The sequence below is a fragment of the Pseudonaja textilis genome, chromosome 2 (genome assembly GCF_049901715.1).
Source record: "Pseudonaja textilis isolate UNSWEBS1 chromosome 2, rPseTex1.2, whole genome shotgun sequence".
Lineage (NCBI taxonomy): Eukaryota > Metazoa > Chordata > Lepidosauria > Squamata > Elapidae > Pseudonaja > Pseudonaja textilis.
In genome coordinates, this window is record NC_141991.1 from 99,369,653 (window position 1) to 99,384,931 (window position 15,279).

At 39.0% G+C, this 15,279-nt stretch overlaps 1 protein-coding gene across 1 annotated transcript in view; it reads right to left on the reverse strand.

Annotated features, from left to right (window-relative positions):
• Window positions 1-212: 212 nt before the first annotated feature.
• The window catches only part of SHISA6 (shisa family member 6), a 344,994-nt gene continuing 329,927 nt past the window's right edge, over window positions 213-15,279 (reverse strand). The window contains exons 6-7 of the mRNA XM_026696204.2: window positions 8,466-8,618; window positions 213-6,502 (exon numbers count right to left, since the gene is read on the reverse strand). Coding sequence (XP_026551989.1) covers window positions 5,949-6,502; window positions 8,466-8,618 — 707 coding nt within the window. The 3' untranslated portion in view covers window positions 213-5,948. The remainder of the gene's footprint in view (window positions 6,503-8,465; window positions 8,619-15,279) is intronic.

The window sequence follows — 15,279 nt, forward strand, 5'->3', positions numbered from 1 at the left end:
TAGGTGTAGAGTGTGAATCAAATCAACTGTGGTTTACTCAATAAACCATGGTAAATAAAACCTTGGTTTCCCACAGCATATGAAATTAATCATGCATAGTCATCCTTGATTGCAAAGTGGCAGAGGTAGGCACGGAGACAAAATTGTTTCTGGAGTGTCTTTAGATGTAGGTAGCAACAGAGAAAACAGGTGGGGTTTTTTTTTCTGCTGAAATTGCTTTATTTCTGAATCCATAAATATTTGTTACTGACAAAAGTGGAAAAAATCCTTAATACTCTAAATTTTTACTAAACTGGTAATAGGTTTGTTTACAGTACCTACAGAATGTGCTTTTACAGGTAAGTATAACAACAAGGATAATACAGAGAAAAACAGTCAAATACTACTGCCTTGAAGCTTAATGCAGACCCAAGAGTCTGTGCAAAGATACAGATACAAATGTACTTTCTCATCAGAACTACTGGAGAATAAACATGGATTCCATAAACTGGGCTAAAGCACAAAGAGGGTCGGATAGTCAATCTTCCCCTCAGGAAACAGGCTCTCCAAATAAAGCTGGTTATAATGAGTTGGCTTCCTCAGCATAGAGAAACTCTGGCTGTGAGAATTCCTCACCAGCAAGTGGAATGGAGGCTTAAAGAAGCAGCAGCTGCAAAGCGTGCATCAGTACCACAGGAAGGCGGAGGTCTATACTCGTGGCCAGAGCTTCCACAAATTATGAAAGGTCACAAGGGGACACCACATGGCATTGCTTTGCTAACTAATGAGATAATGGGTCTTATTAGCCCCCCTCCCCCCTTTTACATAAACATCATAAGGACTAGATCTACCTCCTTTCCTTTCCACCAGCTTTCAGCAGATGAAATACATACTTGAAATGGATTCCACCTGCTGCCGCCTCTACAGCTCAGAGAGAATGCTAAATCAGCTGGTTAATTAGCACTAAACATATAACACACAGGTGGCTATTATTTGAAAACCATTTCTCCCCAAATTTTTATTGCTACTTTTTTTTTTTCTGGGCAAGCAAAACTGTTTGACATTTTCTGGAGTTTTCAAGCATTATGAAATGTTAAAAGTGATATGCTTTCAAGTGGCTTTCAGAGGTGGTTTGATGTACGTCATTCCTTGCTAAAGTATCTCAGCTGGCTAATTTAGCTAAAAAAATATCTGAGAGAGGATCTCTGACTACACATTGGTTGATTACTTGAATTGAAAAGTATATTTTTCTTATCTCCGCCAAGTCAACAATAGCTTAGAAGATGGTTGCTCAAAATATACAACCCCCTGGGGTTGTGAACTCCACCCTTCTCTGTGCACCTAAGATTGTAATGTGCATAACTTCACTCAGAAAGAATCAGATACACCCAGTGGGCTCTTTCCTTTGCTCAGCCCACTTTGACCTCAGATTAACATTTGTAGTGAAATGAGAAACTGGTATAGGGTCCTCAAGACAAGCTCCTTTGTCAAAAAGGCCAGCTAATGGTATCTCAATTGTAATTACTGGAGCCACTTCATTTATCTATCCTTTCAAAACAATCTCTGAATAAGTTGGTTGTCCTGGAACTATGCTTAGGTGAGTGGTTTGCACTGGTGGCTAGATCAGTAGTTTCACAGCCTGCTCTTGGCATATACTGGACAAGAAAATGATCCCACAATAGAAGGGAAGTAATATGCCTTGATGCCCCCTTGAAACCTTGTGTGCTTAAATTCAAAATATACGCCTGTATTCCTCCTATTCAATAAACTCAGAAAAGATTCAAGCCTCTCTTATAGGCATGTGAAACTGTATGCCTCATAAGAGCCTCTGCTTCAGAATGGACTCCTATCAGTTTAAACATAATGTTTCTCACATGAGCTTGGGTTTCCCTTCCTGACTTTCCCCTACCAAATACCCAAAGAGAGGAAGCAGTACCCAATGGTGCCAGGGGTTTAAGAAAGATTCATTTGAAACTGCAGGGTAAGGATTCAGAACCTCACTGAAATTGGATTATGACTTGCCTTGTCCCTAATTTTCCTATGCTATCTGAAGAGCCTTAGATTCCTCACACTAGCTATAGCCAAAACTGCAGTGTGCAAATCCTGAGATGTGCAAGAGTCCCTTTGTTTTCTAATTATGCACTTTAGGGTATACTAACCAAGTCTGGTGCAAAACTAAGGCTGAGATAAGGAGATGAGGCATGAATATGGAACAGCAGTCACATAGCTAGTGATTGGTAGAAAGTCTTACACTCATAATTCATCTCTAGGGTTTCCCCAAGCATTCTTTTTCAGCAGCTTTTTAGTTGTTGCTATAATTGGAAAACGGGGGAGTCAGCAGCATTTACACATCATCGGCAAAATACTCACCAATTTACCAATGTAGGAATAATCAATGTTCAATTTTCTGACACTGTTGATATAGTGTAAACCATCTGGAAATTTTTAGAAAAGGTGGGTAATTTTTTTAAAAAAGGCAAACAATCCTACACTTTTAAAACATGAGTACCTGGTAAATAACTTTCATACCAGAACACTTTTCATGGGTCCTGGCAGTTGGTATGCTTGTTGCTGCCAACTCTGAGTCAAACACACTAAACAAGGTGCACTGGATGATTGATTTTTTTTGGGAGGGGGGGGGGCATTATGTAATCCAATCCTTTGATGTTTGCATTGCAGCTCCTAGCTTGGGCAAGCTGCTTTTCAAGCAAAAAAGGATTTGCCAATGTGGGTAACTTTTAAAAAACATCCAGCTCTTTTTAGAACTTCATCTCGTTTTCTTGTTCCCTCCTCCCCACAAAATTATCTGTGAATTTTTGAAGCACACCTCAAATTCTTTGTGGAAGTGATTTAGTAGAGAGGAGGTCTGTCAAACTCCGTGCAACAAGCTATTCCATTTAATTACTTGCTAATTGTCTTTTTCATCAAGTCCCTGCTTTACGTTAAGAAATTGAAAAAATCAGATTGACAAAACCTGCCTACTTACATCTTTCTGAAATTATTGTATTAAGTCAGTATGTTTCAAGTGATATGGAAGATCAGTCATTCCATTCCAATAGTCTGATGAGCCAATCAAATTCAAGATTAATCTCCAGCTGAGATCATGTTAAATGGAAGACCTCATGAAGAAGCTAAAATAAGATCAGCTCTCTTCGTAGTATAAAGGAGCAACTGACAGGCCATATTTCTTTCCTCTACATTTCGGTACAACCTGATGTAGCAAAGAGGTTCAGAATATGGGGGAAATCTCAAATTAATTGATAAAGTGTAGAAAAAAACCTAACAGTTAGAAAATACTCCAGATGGATTTGTGTGTGTGTGTTTTGCAGGTGTTTTGTTCTGGCCAGGCTTTGTCCATTTTCTTTTTTTGCAGTTCCACTTTTCCCCTGTCAATCTTGAAATGCACCACTCAAGGTTATTTATGATCCTTGGTTTAAGAAAAGAGTGTTCAGTCCAGCTGTGATCTTGGCAAATTTTCTCAATACATCCAACTAATTTTTAAATCAACTTCCAGGCAGAACTGACCTGAGCAACACCCTCACATTCAGGGTACCCCCATGTCTCTTTTGCAGTGTCCTCAGAGAGCTTATAAGGAAAGGTGTGCTGGTGATTCATACAGAACATGTTAGTTGCTGAAAGTCTGCTTGTTCTTGTTGAAGGTTGTGAAAGACTAAGACAATTGCTACAGAGAACCACCCTGCTGGAAAAGATGATATGAAATCTTCACAACATTATAATGACCAAGTGGGTCTTTTGCCCACTGCTTCAACAAGGGAATCTCAGAGACTCTTTTCTCAGATATCGGGTTAACCCATGTAGCCAATACTCTCACAGTTTATGTAAAGGAAGATTGAAGCAAAATGCCTACATTCTTGGTTTTTCATGCCAGATAATGCAGTACTCTTATGCTTCTGGGGAACAATGTTATTTGTGTAAATTGTAGACATTATATTATCCATATTGTACAGAGCAGAGATGTTTGCAGACAGCTACACTGAGGGCAGAAAATAGTACAAATTCCAGAACACTCAGAGAATTGTTGCCACCTTCCTGTGGCTTTCCTTACATGCATTACAGTTAATGAGAAGTCCTCCAAAACTCACATCTGTCACTCGAAGGCAGAGAGCCAATTAAAGTAGGCACTACCATTTCCCCCCTCTTAGCCCAGTTTCTGTTAAGCAAAGCACAGTGTTTCGTATGGCTCCAGTCTGTGGTCTACAAACATCACACATGCCAGCAAAAACAGTCATTTGGCTACTTCTTGCTGGTGCTGTAAACAAAGTCATATTACTAAAAAAAAGGGACAAGTATTACTATTTACATGTTTGTTTCTTTGAAAAACATTGTGAGAACCTGAAGAAAAATTGGATGAAGGATCTCTGTCCAGAGAAAGCCACGTATATCAGGAACCTTTGACCAATGTACATATTTGAATTGTGAAGCTCTGTGGAATCCCATTTGATGCAAGACGTCCAGGTGCTACTAGGTAAACCTGGCAATACTGCTGTAATATGAGGATACAAGTACATAATGGCACAAAGCAACATTTTTGAGATTCACACAGACCTTCTAGCTCTTTTAGGGGCAGAGACCAGGGCCAGGTAGGAACATTTGGGGTTAGGTCTCTAGGAATATGCTCATTAGAATATCTCTTCTGACTGTACAAAATCCAACAAATGCTGGATCTATAAACATTTATTTGAAAGACTTTACAGACACCCAGTGTCTAATTACCACTGTATAATGGCTGTACAATATGCCAAATTGGTATCTGAGATGCTTGAGCATCTCACTTGATGGATGGGATTAAGACAAAATAAAAACAAAAACTGGCAGTTCAAAGATATCTTTTTGCTGTGAGAAGGCTTTAGGATGCTTATTCTTTTTAAGAAAATGGGTAAAACAAGGAACTCCCAAGAACAGTTGGATAAAAGTTGCGGTCTGGCAAGAAACCAAGCCAAAATGGAGTTGTCACCATAAGTCCATAGAATGCTAGTTGAGCCAAACCTACTCCATATATCTTACTGGATCTCAGAAGCAACTATACACTGTCCATTGAAAATGGGTGATTTGACACTCTTATTAATAGAGAGAGAATAATTGATATATTGATACAATATCAATATATTAGAATGTTGGAAATTTAGAATATAAATAAAAAGGGGGATGGTGGCAAACACTCTTAACATAATTGTGCTTATAATTAAGCCATTCTTACACCTCCTTGCATCTGGGACTGTTTATCTCTAGGCACTGGAATAATTTCTGCTATTTGTTTATTGTACCTACTGCAATCATGATACTCCTGGGTTTATGTACTCTATACTTGGCAATGATATATAAAATTAAGTGGTTTCTTAACCACAGCAACCACTTGCCTTGAATTCTGTTAAGCTAGTTAATATTGTTTGCCACTACAATTTCTCTCCAAATCAGGAAAAATTATGCTCATATGGAAATGCACTATTTCCTAACAGGTGGATTACATACAGTTGGAACAGAACTCAGCAAAAAGCACCTGTTAGTCACTCTTGGTAAGATGCAGCACCTAGCAAGTAGTGTAATATAATAGATTTTCACTGTGCCAGAGAGCAACCTGAACTAGTATCATATTCTGCTAATTTTGCAAGATTGTTTGTCATAATAGTTATAAAAGTAATAGCCTGACTTAGTAAACATGAAAAAATTGGTGTTAGTGAGCCTGTGAAAGAAGCCATCACTAGCATGGCTTTCTTTGACAGAAACTGAGCATGTCAGAAAACTTCATGTACATCATCTCTCCTTATTCAGGTTTTCTTCTTCCCTTTTTTTCTTTGTCAATAACATGAAAATGAATGTTCAAAACAATACCGACAGGACTGTTGGAAGAGTCTGTCTTAGAGGTTTTCTTGGCCATAAGGCCGCTGCAGTATACGGCACTGAACCATCTGGTCCACATGAATTATCTACAAGGAACATAGTGTCTCTGATCAAACAGTCACCTCTGTCTTGCTAGCTGTGCGGTAATGGTGATGGTGTCCTGGGATATAGTGCAGCTGCTCCACGGTGTTGTGTCGCCGGGAGGCAAATGCTTGGCGCTTGGCTGAGGTTTGGTTCATACTCAAGGTGTTGTACAAATTATTTGAGGCACTGGGATGGGAGTGCATCTTAGTCATCCGGTAGCGATCCAAGACAGGTGTTGTAACAAAGACATCTGAGTGAGACAAGGCTCGGGACATGGACTGCTCTCCAAAACTTGAGTGTTCTGGAGAAAGCAGAGGGTCTTGGGAATGAAGACGCTCAGTAGACAACAGCTGTTCATCTGAGAGGATCTGCTCATAAGACATACTGAAGTCCTCAGGCATGATTCTCTCTGGGGACAACACCCGGTCCTGGGACATGGCCCTCATTACACGGCGTGGTCGCTCCCTTTGGCCGACTGGTTTCTGGGATAACTGGATGACGTTGAGAGGGAGGGTACCCCTTGCTGCTAAGTCTGGAAGGTGCCTCTTTCGAGAGTAATATTCCTCTGCGTCCTTGTCAGCTACATAGAGAAGAGAAATTAGAAAGATAAAATAAAGGGCTGGAGGAAGAGGTGAGAGTAAAAAAAAGGGGTGGGGGGTACCGCATCTTTTTTCAGAATAATCAATAATCAGTATATGAAACGGGTGTAAAGGCAGTAAACAAAAGCACTGCCATACCAGCAGTGTTTAGGGTGTAGTTAACTACACCCTTTCATATGAATTGATGTCCAATCAGCATGGGACTATGGTGTTGGCTTGAGTTCTGAGTTTGGCAATTTGGTTGCAAACATTTTGTCACCATTCAGGGAGACATCATCAGTGTGTTTTGAATTGTTCAGATTTGAATTGATTACAATTCAAAGTGCACCGACGATGTCTCCTCGTATGGTGACAAAACGTTTGCAACCAAATTGTCAAACTTGGAGCTCAAACCAACAGCCTAGGTACCAACCCAAGCTACTAATATTCAAACACATTTCAGTATGGTACTATGCTGCACTTGGTTCTTAGCGCACACCAAAGTGGCCAGATCTTGCCAAGTTTGCATTCTCACAATGTGTTGAGCCTGCAGCTCTAACTTTCAGAACTGTGGAGCAAAAGGGTGCATTGAATTATGAAGCAAAGGTGTCTCTGAAAAAAAATCATAACTGAAGTAAAGCATCCTCTTAAAACAGCATTTCTATAATAAAAATACAGATGTCAAGACTACAAAGTAGAAAACAGCAACTCCTCTGGTTAATTGTTTGTATCTTATTTTTATTTTACTCTGTTGTTGGGAGCAACCCAGAGTTGGTTAAGGTCAGGAGGCATTCAAACTGAATAGAATGAATGAATGATTCAATAAATGAAAGAATGAATGAATGGAAGAAGGCATATATCTTAAAGCTTGGAGCCTCGACTGTGGGTGCTGGCAGATATTATCCTTCTTACCTTATACCCACCAGATCTTTTGCCCTGCTTTTGCCCCTGACCATAAAAGTTCTATAGGAAAACACACGGCAGCCTTGGTCTGTTGGATTATCAACAAGGGGAATAACTAAAAAGCTTTAACGTGTTAGGTAGAAACAATCATTATTTTTATATCCAAAAGAAGCTAAGGCATCTTCCATCATATTAAGCTAGCAAAACTAGCCCAGCAAAACTGCAAAGGTAATTTCTTTTTCTCTAAATCTCTCTTTCTCCCTCCCTGATTCTTTTCCTGCTTTCTTAGCAAGGAGGCAGCCTCTGTCTTTATCCCTCAAATAAGCTGTGCCCTGAAACATATTCAAGTCCCTAACCATCTTAGCACCTGTGTATGTTTGTGAATGCTACATCTTAAATCTTATGCCTTTTGTGCTCTTAACAGGAAGACTTAAAGATGTCTCCTTCTTTGCTGTAGCAAGGAGAGTTAATGCTACATCTTTATTTTCTGCTGAACTCTGTGTATGGTCCATTCAAGTGAATCAGTTCTTGAAATCTGCTTTTTCTTCTTCTTTTGGACTCCCTCTTCAACCTTCTGTCACTTAGCTGAAGATTCTCACAAGTGTCATAACTTAGGAGTCCCTTTGTATTGTTTTTCATTATAGCCTCAGATATTTTTTGCAGCTACAGTTCCCATCGATGATCAACTGGCTATTATTTGATTGCTCTCAAAACCATTGCTCTCAAGTACTGTTTAATAAATTGTATTTTTGCTATTGATAATAGTCTAATTTTTGGCCTTCTGAAATGTATAAACCTGGTTAATACCCAGATGTGTTAAGATTATACTGAATTGGTGCAGTGTGATTTAATGAGTATGAAAATGAGGCCATTGAGGCAAGTTGGTATGAGAGAAAAAATCGCTCTGTTACAGGAAGAAAGAATGAAACACAGCCACAGCACGAAGATGCTTATCAGTACTATACTTCCTCCACCACCCTTCTTTCTCAAAAAACAAACAAACAAACAAACAAATAAATAAAAATCATCCACATAGTAGTAAATTAATGAAATGAAACCTACTTAATCTCTTCAGAGAAGAATATTTACTTGGATTAGTCTTAATTGCAGATTCATATGGTGGAGGGAGGTGCGAGAGGTTCTGGAAAGATCTGGAGAAGGACAAATCATAGGGCTCTGTAGCAGAGGTGAGGATACTGTTCATCCGTGGTTTTTCTGCAATGAAAGGAGGAAAAAAGAGGAAGCTACAAGAACAGCAATGCCCTTAGATTTGGTAACTCAATTGCACCTATTCACTTGTCTAATTCTTTGTAATGAAGTCATTCAAGCTGATGCTACCTAAGCTGCAAATAAAGCTCTATTGGGCTTTGTTTCTTCAGTCCATTGCAATGGTTAATGAAGGCATAATACATTGATTCATACCCCCATAGAACCCCTGCCCTTTGCCAAATGAGTGCTAAGAAGACAGGCCTCTTGTTAGGAGTGAACAAATGTAAAAGAAGTAGCTATTGAATGTCCATTTTTGTTTGAGAGAGGAGCATGAACAAGCCCAACTGGTATCCCGGTATGCCCTATGGACAAGATGCTTTGAGTTTACTATCTGTACAAACTGCATGATCCCAATAACTAGGCAGATAATTAGACCCCATCCAACCTTTAAATATACCCACACTATACCCATTGTTTCTGGACATGTCTGGCTCACACTGGAACACAAATGCAATTTCAAAATCTTTTTTCCAAATATTCTGCAAGCAACAATAATCCATAACAAGGGAAGGTTTCAGCTCATTTAAACTCAACCCTCTTCTTCTGTGAATTAAGGACCCAGCTTGCAGTTTTATATCTCAGCTACCTGAAGGCCATATTTTTTGTTCCAACTGTCTCTCACCCTAAGGCAGCTTCTCCCACTGGATTCCCTCCAGTTCCATTGGACTTTGGGGTCATTCTAGTGAAGAATTAAAAAAAGCTTGTTTTTCATTCCAAAACATATGGCAAGGAAAGAAAAGATTTCCCCAATGCATTAGTAATGGTGGTGTCAGATGAACTGGTTCTCATTCCAAAAGAAACTTTCTGCTTCATCTCTTCTCCAGTTGCATTTTCACATACTGCGTTATTCTACCTTTTGGGAATTAGGAGCAATCAAACCTGTCTCCCTAATTTTAAATGGTTAGACAAATGGTTCTTCATTACTCATTCTGGTGGATTTTTTTTAAAAATGTTATTGCTTGTAATTATGGAGATAATAACAATGATAATATCTAAAGAGAGTCCTTAGTATTTTCAATGTAGACCCAATGTAATTTTCTATTAGCATGCATTGCAATTTGTCATCTTGCAGTCAAGAGTTATTCTTAAAGTACAGAATATACAGGACGTATAGAACTTAGCATGGCCCATTGGTGAGAATCATTGCTAAATACGAGAATTTCAATGGGTTGCAGTAGAATCTCTGTACAGTATACCTACGGATTAGTAAGACCTATTATTTACAAAGACTCTTAGAACTAAGAAAATCTGACAAGACAGCAGCTTTTGTAATCTAGATAGTTGAAAGAAAGAGAGTTTTAAGATCTTGTTCTAACTTTCATACTATGGCAGATCTTCCCAGTTGGGTTCCCCACAGTTCCATTGGATTTTAATTCTAGCTGGAGAATAGTTTTCCACTGCAAACACTATCTATGTTAGTTTATAGCCCTTTAATAACCCACTCTATTGAAAAAGCAACCCACAGTCTTTTCCCACAATATTGCCACTTCTTATGTGCTTATGAGAAGACAGTTGACTGCATGGGATAGCTGAACACAAAGATGAACATTCTGCAGCATTTCCTAATACATTCTACATTTTTCCTAACACAAATGAATAATTAGCAGTGTTATGAATCCTTTAGCAGTATTTGGAAAGACTGTACCTTTCTAGGCAGAGCACATATGCAATGTGCATTAGTACATTATCAGGCGCTTCAAACTTGAGGTAGCTTCAAGTAATGAATTGTGGTGCTAGGACACATTTCCTACCCTTATACCTTGAAAAATAACTAAAGCGTTTGTTTAATATTGAATTCACATTCCTTTGCTTATATCAGATTATAAGATTAAAGGCTAAATTTTAAATCAACTTTCAGCAGCTCAAACTAGAGGAGAAAGTCTATCTGACAAGTCATAGCAGTTCTAATACACATAAGTGATAAAAATATTAAACGTAAAAGTAGTTTAAACCACAAGTAGTTGAAACCACAAGGATATGGAGGGGGAGCTCACCCTTGCATCTTATGTACTCCGGTCATATTCCAAGGCAAGAAATGACAACAAAGGTGAAGAAACATAGCTCTTTAAGACACTGAGGGGCTAGAAATCAAGGAGAATATGATGCATAAAAGTGTATTCCTAAGATTACTAGAAGCCATGCCCATTTGTGAATGTCTGAGGACTAAGATAGCCAATTTAATTGGCAGAAGAAGTGTTAAATAGATCTGGATCTCTGGATCTGTACTGAATTGTGTCAAAGCCATTCCATAATCACTTCATCATTATATCTACAATTCACACACACAGATTTAAACAGCCAGAAAAATAGTTGGCCCTCAAACAAGCATATTCTTGAGATGCCAAATTATTGTGTTCTTGGACTCTGCTTTATGAATCACAATAATGGATGGTCTGTTTCCATGCATAGACATTTATGGAAGATACAATCACACCATTAAAGTTCAGAAGTCATTAGTAAGGCATTTTATCTCAAGAAGTATATTGTCGCACAGTATAATATGCAGTGTAGCCATGGACACCAACCATACTGCTGATTATCTGTTTGGAATTCATCCTATCAAGAATTAGAAATTACGCTGGTCCTTTGTCAATTATTTTTTATGCAGCTAACCAAGATGAAAAAATACCCATGGACTGAAATGTACATAGTTGGACCCTACATATGGCATTGGGAGTATTTCTTTGGCTTTGATGAAGTATCAGTTCAGTCTTTTGGTTGAGCATAACAAGTCCCTTGTATAAATATTCTGAACAAAGAAAACAATCGAGAGACTGAATGACAGATGAGACATTTCCTTCTAACTGCAAATTTACATACAATTCTTTATTATTACTGGGAGGATATTTCTTCTGTAATTAAACATCTAATGGAAGATTTAAAATTGCTTTCCTATAATTTGTATATAATTACACTGGGATATAATATTGAGCTCACTGTTATCTCATGTGGGTCCTTACATACTGCTGCACATAATTTACACTGTGATGGTTGGGTGCCTATCTGATAGTAAGATGGAGACAAAAGAACAGCCTAAGCAACCTAGAAGATTTGTTAAAAATGGAAAATTAGCTTACTGCACATATCTGCGTATGTATGTACTCAAATCTGAACCCTGGTTAAATTCAAGGAGACCCATTTCTTATGAAACGTAGCAGATAATTGATTTCATTCTTCCTGCTCTTAATTTTTACTTGGCTTTGACTAATAGATGTTGCCGTTCTAGTAAACCAATACCCAGTGAATTCTAGTAGTCTAAATTCTGCTCTACCTGATAAAATAGCTTCACTCAAGATCTTTCACCGAAAGAAACAGAGTTGAATTTATTCCTGTTCCTATCTGAAGCGGAGCCTAAATAAGCTTGCTACCTATTGCTAACACTACAAAGACTTGCTAACCTCTTTGGGTGACAAGCCCTGCTTTCATCTACTGCCACCCTTTATTAATTATGGTACTGCCTATTTTATTTCTCTGCTGTATGCGATACTGGTTAGATGTCAACGATTGGGTTTGGCCTCCCAAATACTTCAACCCACATCTAATAAACTGGTACAAGTCCTCCCATTTACCAAGCAACAGGAAGCATCGATTCAATATAGCACTGTAAACAGAAAGCTTTATCAGTGCAGCCGAAGTATACATCTTCAGCAGGGCTCCAGAAAGAAGTAACATTGCATTGGAATTATTGATAACCTAAAAACAGTACATGTAAGTCAGTACTTTAGTTTAAAACTGGATAAAACCGGTGGAGAGAGAATCCTGCTAAAATTGTAGATTCCAATTATGAAACGAGAGGAGTTGAGGCAGCCCTCAGATTGATCACAACAAAGGAACATCTTGCCATTTGATCAGGGGAACATCAAGGCATGGTATTTTTTACCATGAACAAGCTATTGCAGATAGGGAAGGCTGTATCTACTACAGAGGTGGTATTCAGCAGGTTCTGACCAGTTCTGGAGAACCGGTAGTGGAAACTTTGAGTAGTTTGGAGAACCAGCTAATACCACCTCTGACTGGAGATTTTACAGTATCTTCCCCTGCCACGCCTACCAAGCCATGCCCACAGAACTGGTAGTAATTTTTTTTTTAATCTCACCAATAATCTACTAGTCTCAGACTCAGATTCTTAGCTGTTGTGCTTGGAGGCCTTAATCACCAGGGCTGGACTGAAAACATTCTAAGTCTTAGAAGACCTAAAGCAGTCAATGTAGACAGGGTTCGACCAGCGGATCTGCCTCAGCGGGCATCTTCCTAGGTTCATATCAACTTCTATAAAAGAAATAGTAATTCTATCCCCAATATCATACTTTCCAGTGTCACCAGCAGGGATATTCTTGATCCAACAGCGAGCTATTGAGCAATGCATATGCAAGTCCAAATTTGTCCTGAAGGAACTTAGTCCACTGTGACAGAAATGTGCAAGCATATTTCTATTTGCAGACCTGTGATAAAAAGAGGCCTGCTGAAACAAGGATTCACGTGTGCTCCTTGGAACGGGCAAAAGCCGCGCTAGAAGCAAAGCTGAAGATTGCTACGGCACTGGGGATTGTGACATTAAATGACATCTTTTCTTTACAGACTCTGATTAGCAAATCATGCTGTTAACACAAAGGATGCAGAATTAAGCACCCCACATTTATCAAAAGAGTCTTGATGATGAAATCAGAGCAGTTTTTTGCCATCTGACTTACTACGCTGTTAACAAGGAATGAAAATGAAGCGAGGCTGCAAATAAAAAGTCACCTTGAAACCGAATTGTCCGGTATTTTGCAGCACCAGAGAACAATCTGAAATGGCTCAAGGAGTTATATGCATAATATAGCTGGGAATCAAGGTCAATGTCTTGATAAGTTTCTTTCAGAAGGAACAATGCTTGCATTTGATTATGAAGGAACATAATGGTAGGCTTCTAGTCTCAACAAACTTATTCAATTATTTTAATGTACGCATAATACCCTCCTTCCCTTCTTTCTCACAGACCAATCTCTCTCTCTTATGCACACAAATGGATGCCAGAATTATAACTGACATAGTCTCACTAATTGTTGTGGTTTGCTGGCAGTGGAATCAGGCAGTGGGGAAGAACGGGGACCAATCCGGGAGTCTGGAGAGGACTCAAGTGAGGATCCTACTTCTGACGCAGAGATGGCGCCAGGCCCATCTGGGAGTGGGGTGCTGCCTCTGGTGCCTCTGGAGTCTGGCAGCAGCGAGGCAGAGGAACCAGGGGAGCCTGTTCCCAGTGTGCATGTGCACAGAGTTGCTAGAAGGCAAGAGCAGCTGAAACAAAAGGGGCAACTTGGGAATAAGGCTTGGAGGTGATTGACCCTCCCATAAGGTATAAAGGACAGGCAAAGGTGATGAAACTTTTGCAGGAAGCAAAGTTGTTCATTCTGTTTGGATTAATCCTTGAAGCTCAGGGTGGACTTTGTACTTTGGTTGTTCTTTTATAATTCATTTGGCACTCTAGCTGTTGGCAGCAATTCAAAGAACAGAAAGGTGAGTGGTTATCTCGAAGGGACTGTTTGGGACTCATTACCAGCTGGGATTGAAAATAATTCCCAGCGTTGAAATAAAACAAGATTTGTTCTAAGTGTGTGCTTAATTACGGTCTCGGGAAGCCTTGGTCAGAACACTTGTACAGGTAGTCCTTGACTTACAGCAGTTCGCTTACTGACCATTCAAAGTTAGTACATCACTGAAAAAATTGACTTATGACTGTTTTTCATACTTACAACCATTGCAGACTTCCCATGGTCATGTGATTAAAATTTGGATGCTTGGTAAGAGGTTGCAGCATCCCAGGAAAATTTGGATGCTTGGTAAGAGGTTGCAGCGTCCTTTTGCAACCTTCTGACAGACAAAATCAATGGGGAAGCCAGATTCACTTAACAACCGGGTTACTAACTGAACAGTTACAGTGATTCATTTAAAACTGTGTTAAGAAAGGTCACAAAAGGGTACAAAATCCACTTAACAACTGTCTCACTTAACAACATAAATGTGGGGCTCAATTGTGAATGTAAGTCGAGGATTACCTGTATTACTTTAACATGCAGGATAAGGAAATCCAACATTTCTACTGTAATTTGTAAAGAAAAAAAAATTAAAGTTACATAACTTTGTCCAATGTATAAGAATTAATGCAATACAAGAAAAAGAGAAACTCTTATCAAAACATTCACTGTCCTGTGTGGAAGTATTTATTGTACTTGTCTTTTAAACAAACAAAATAACTTTTTCTTTTGGAATGTAAAGACTTCAACACTAACCCTATGTCAGCTTTAAAATTCAGCTGCCACATTTCATGGAAGACGGGTGTGTGTGTGTGTGGAAGAGTTGAAAAGTTCAAGGTTATTCTGTATGTTGTATTAAGAAATTCCAGTTGCAGTTAATTGGTTCTTGTGATTTATGAAGTGTAGAAGTGGGAGGAGGGAAGGTGGATTCTGTGTAACGCAAGAAAATAATTTCACTTTGCGAAATTGCCTTTGACATGTCAGATCTGTTTCTAAATAAATCAATTGGAGAGAAAATGTCTCAGAGTGATTGATATCATGGATGCTTTCTGGATGCCTTACACCCTAAAGATTGGGTAATAGTTGACTGTCCT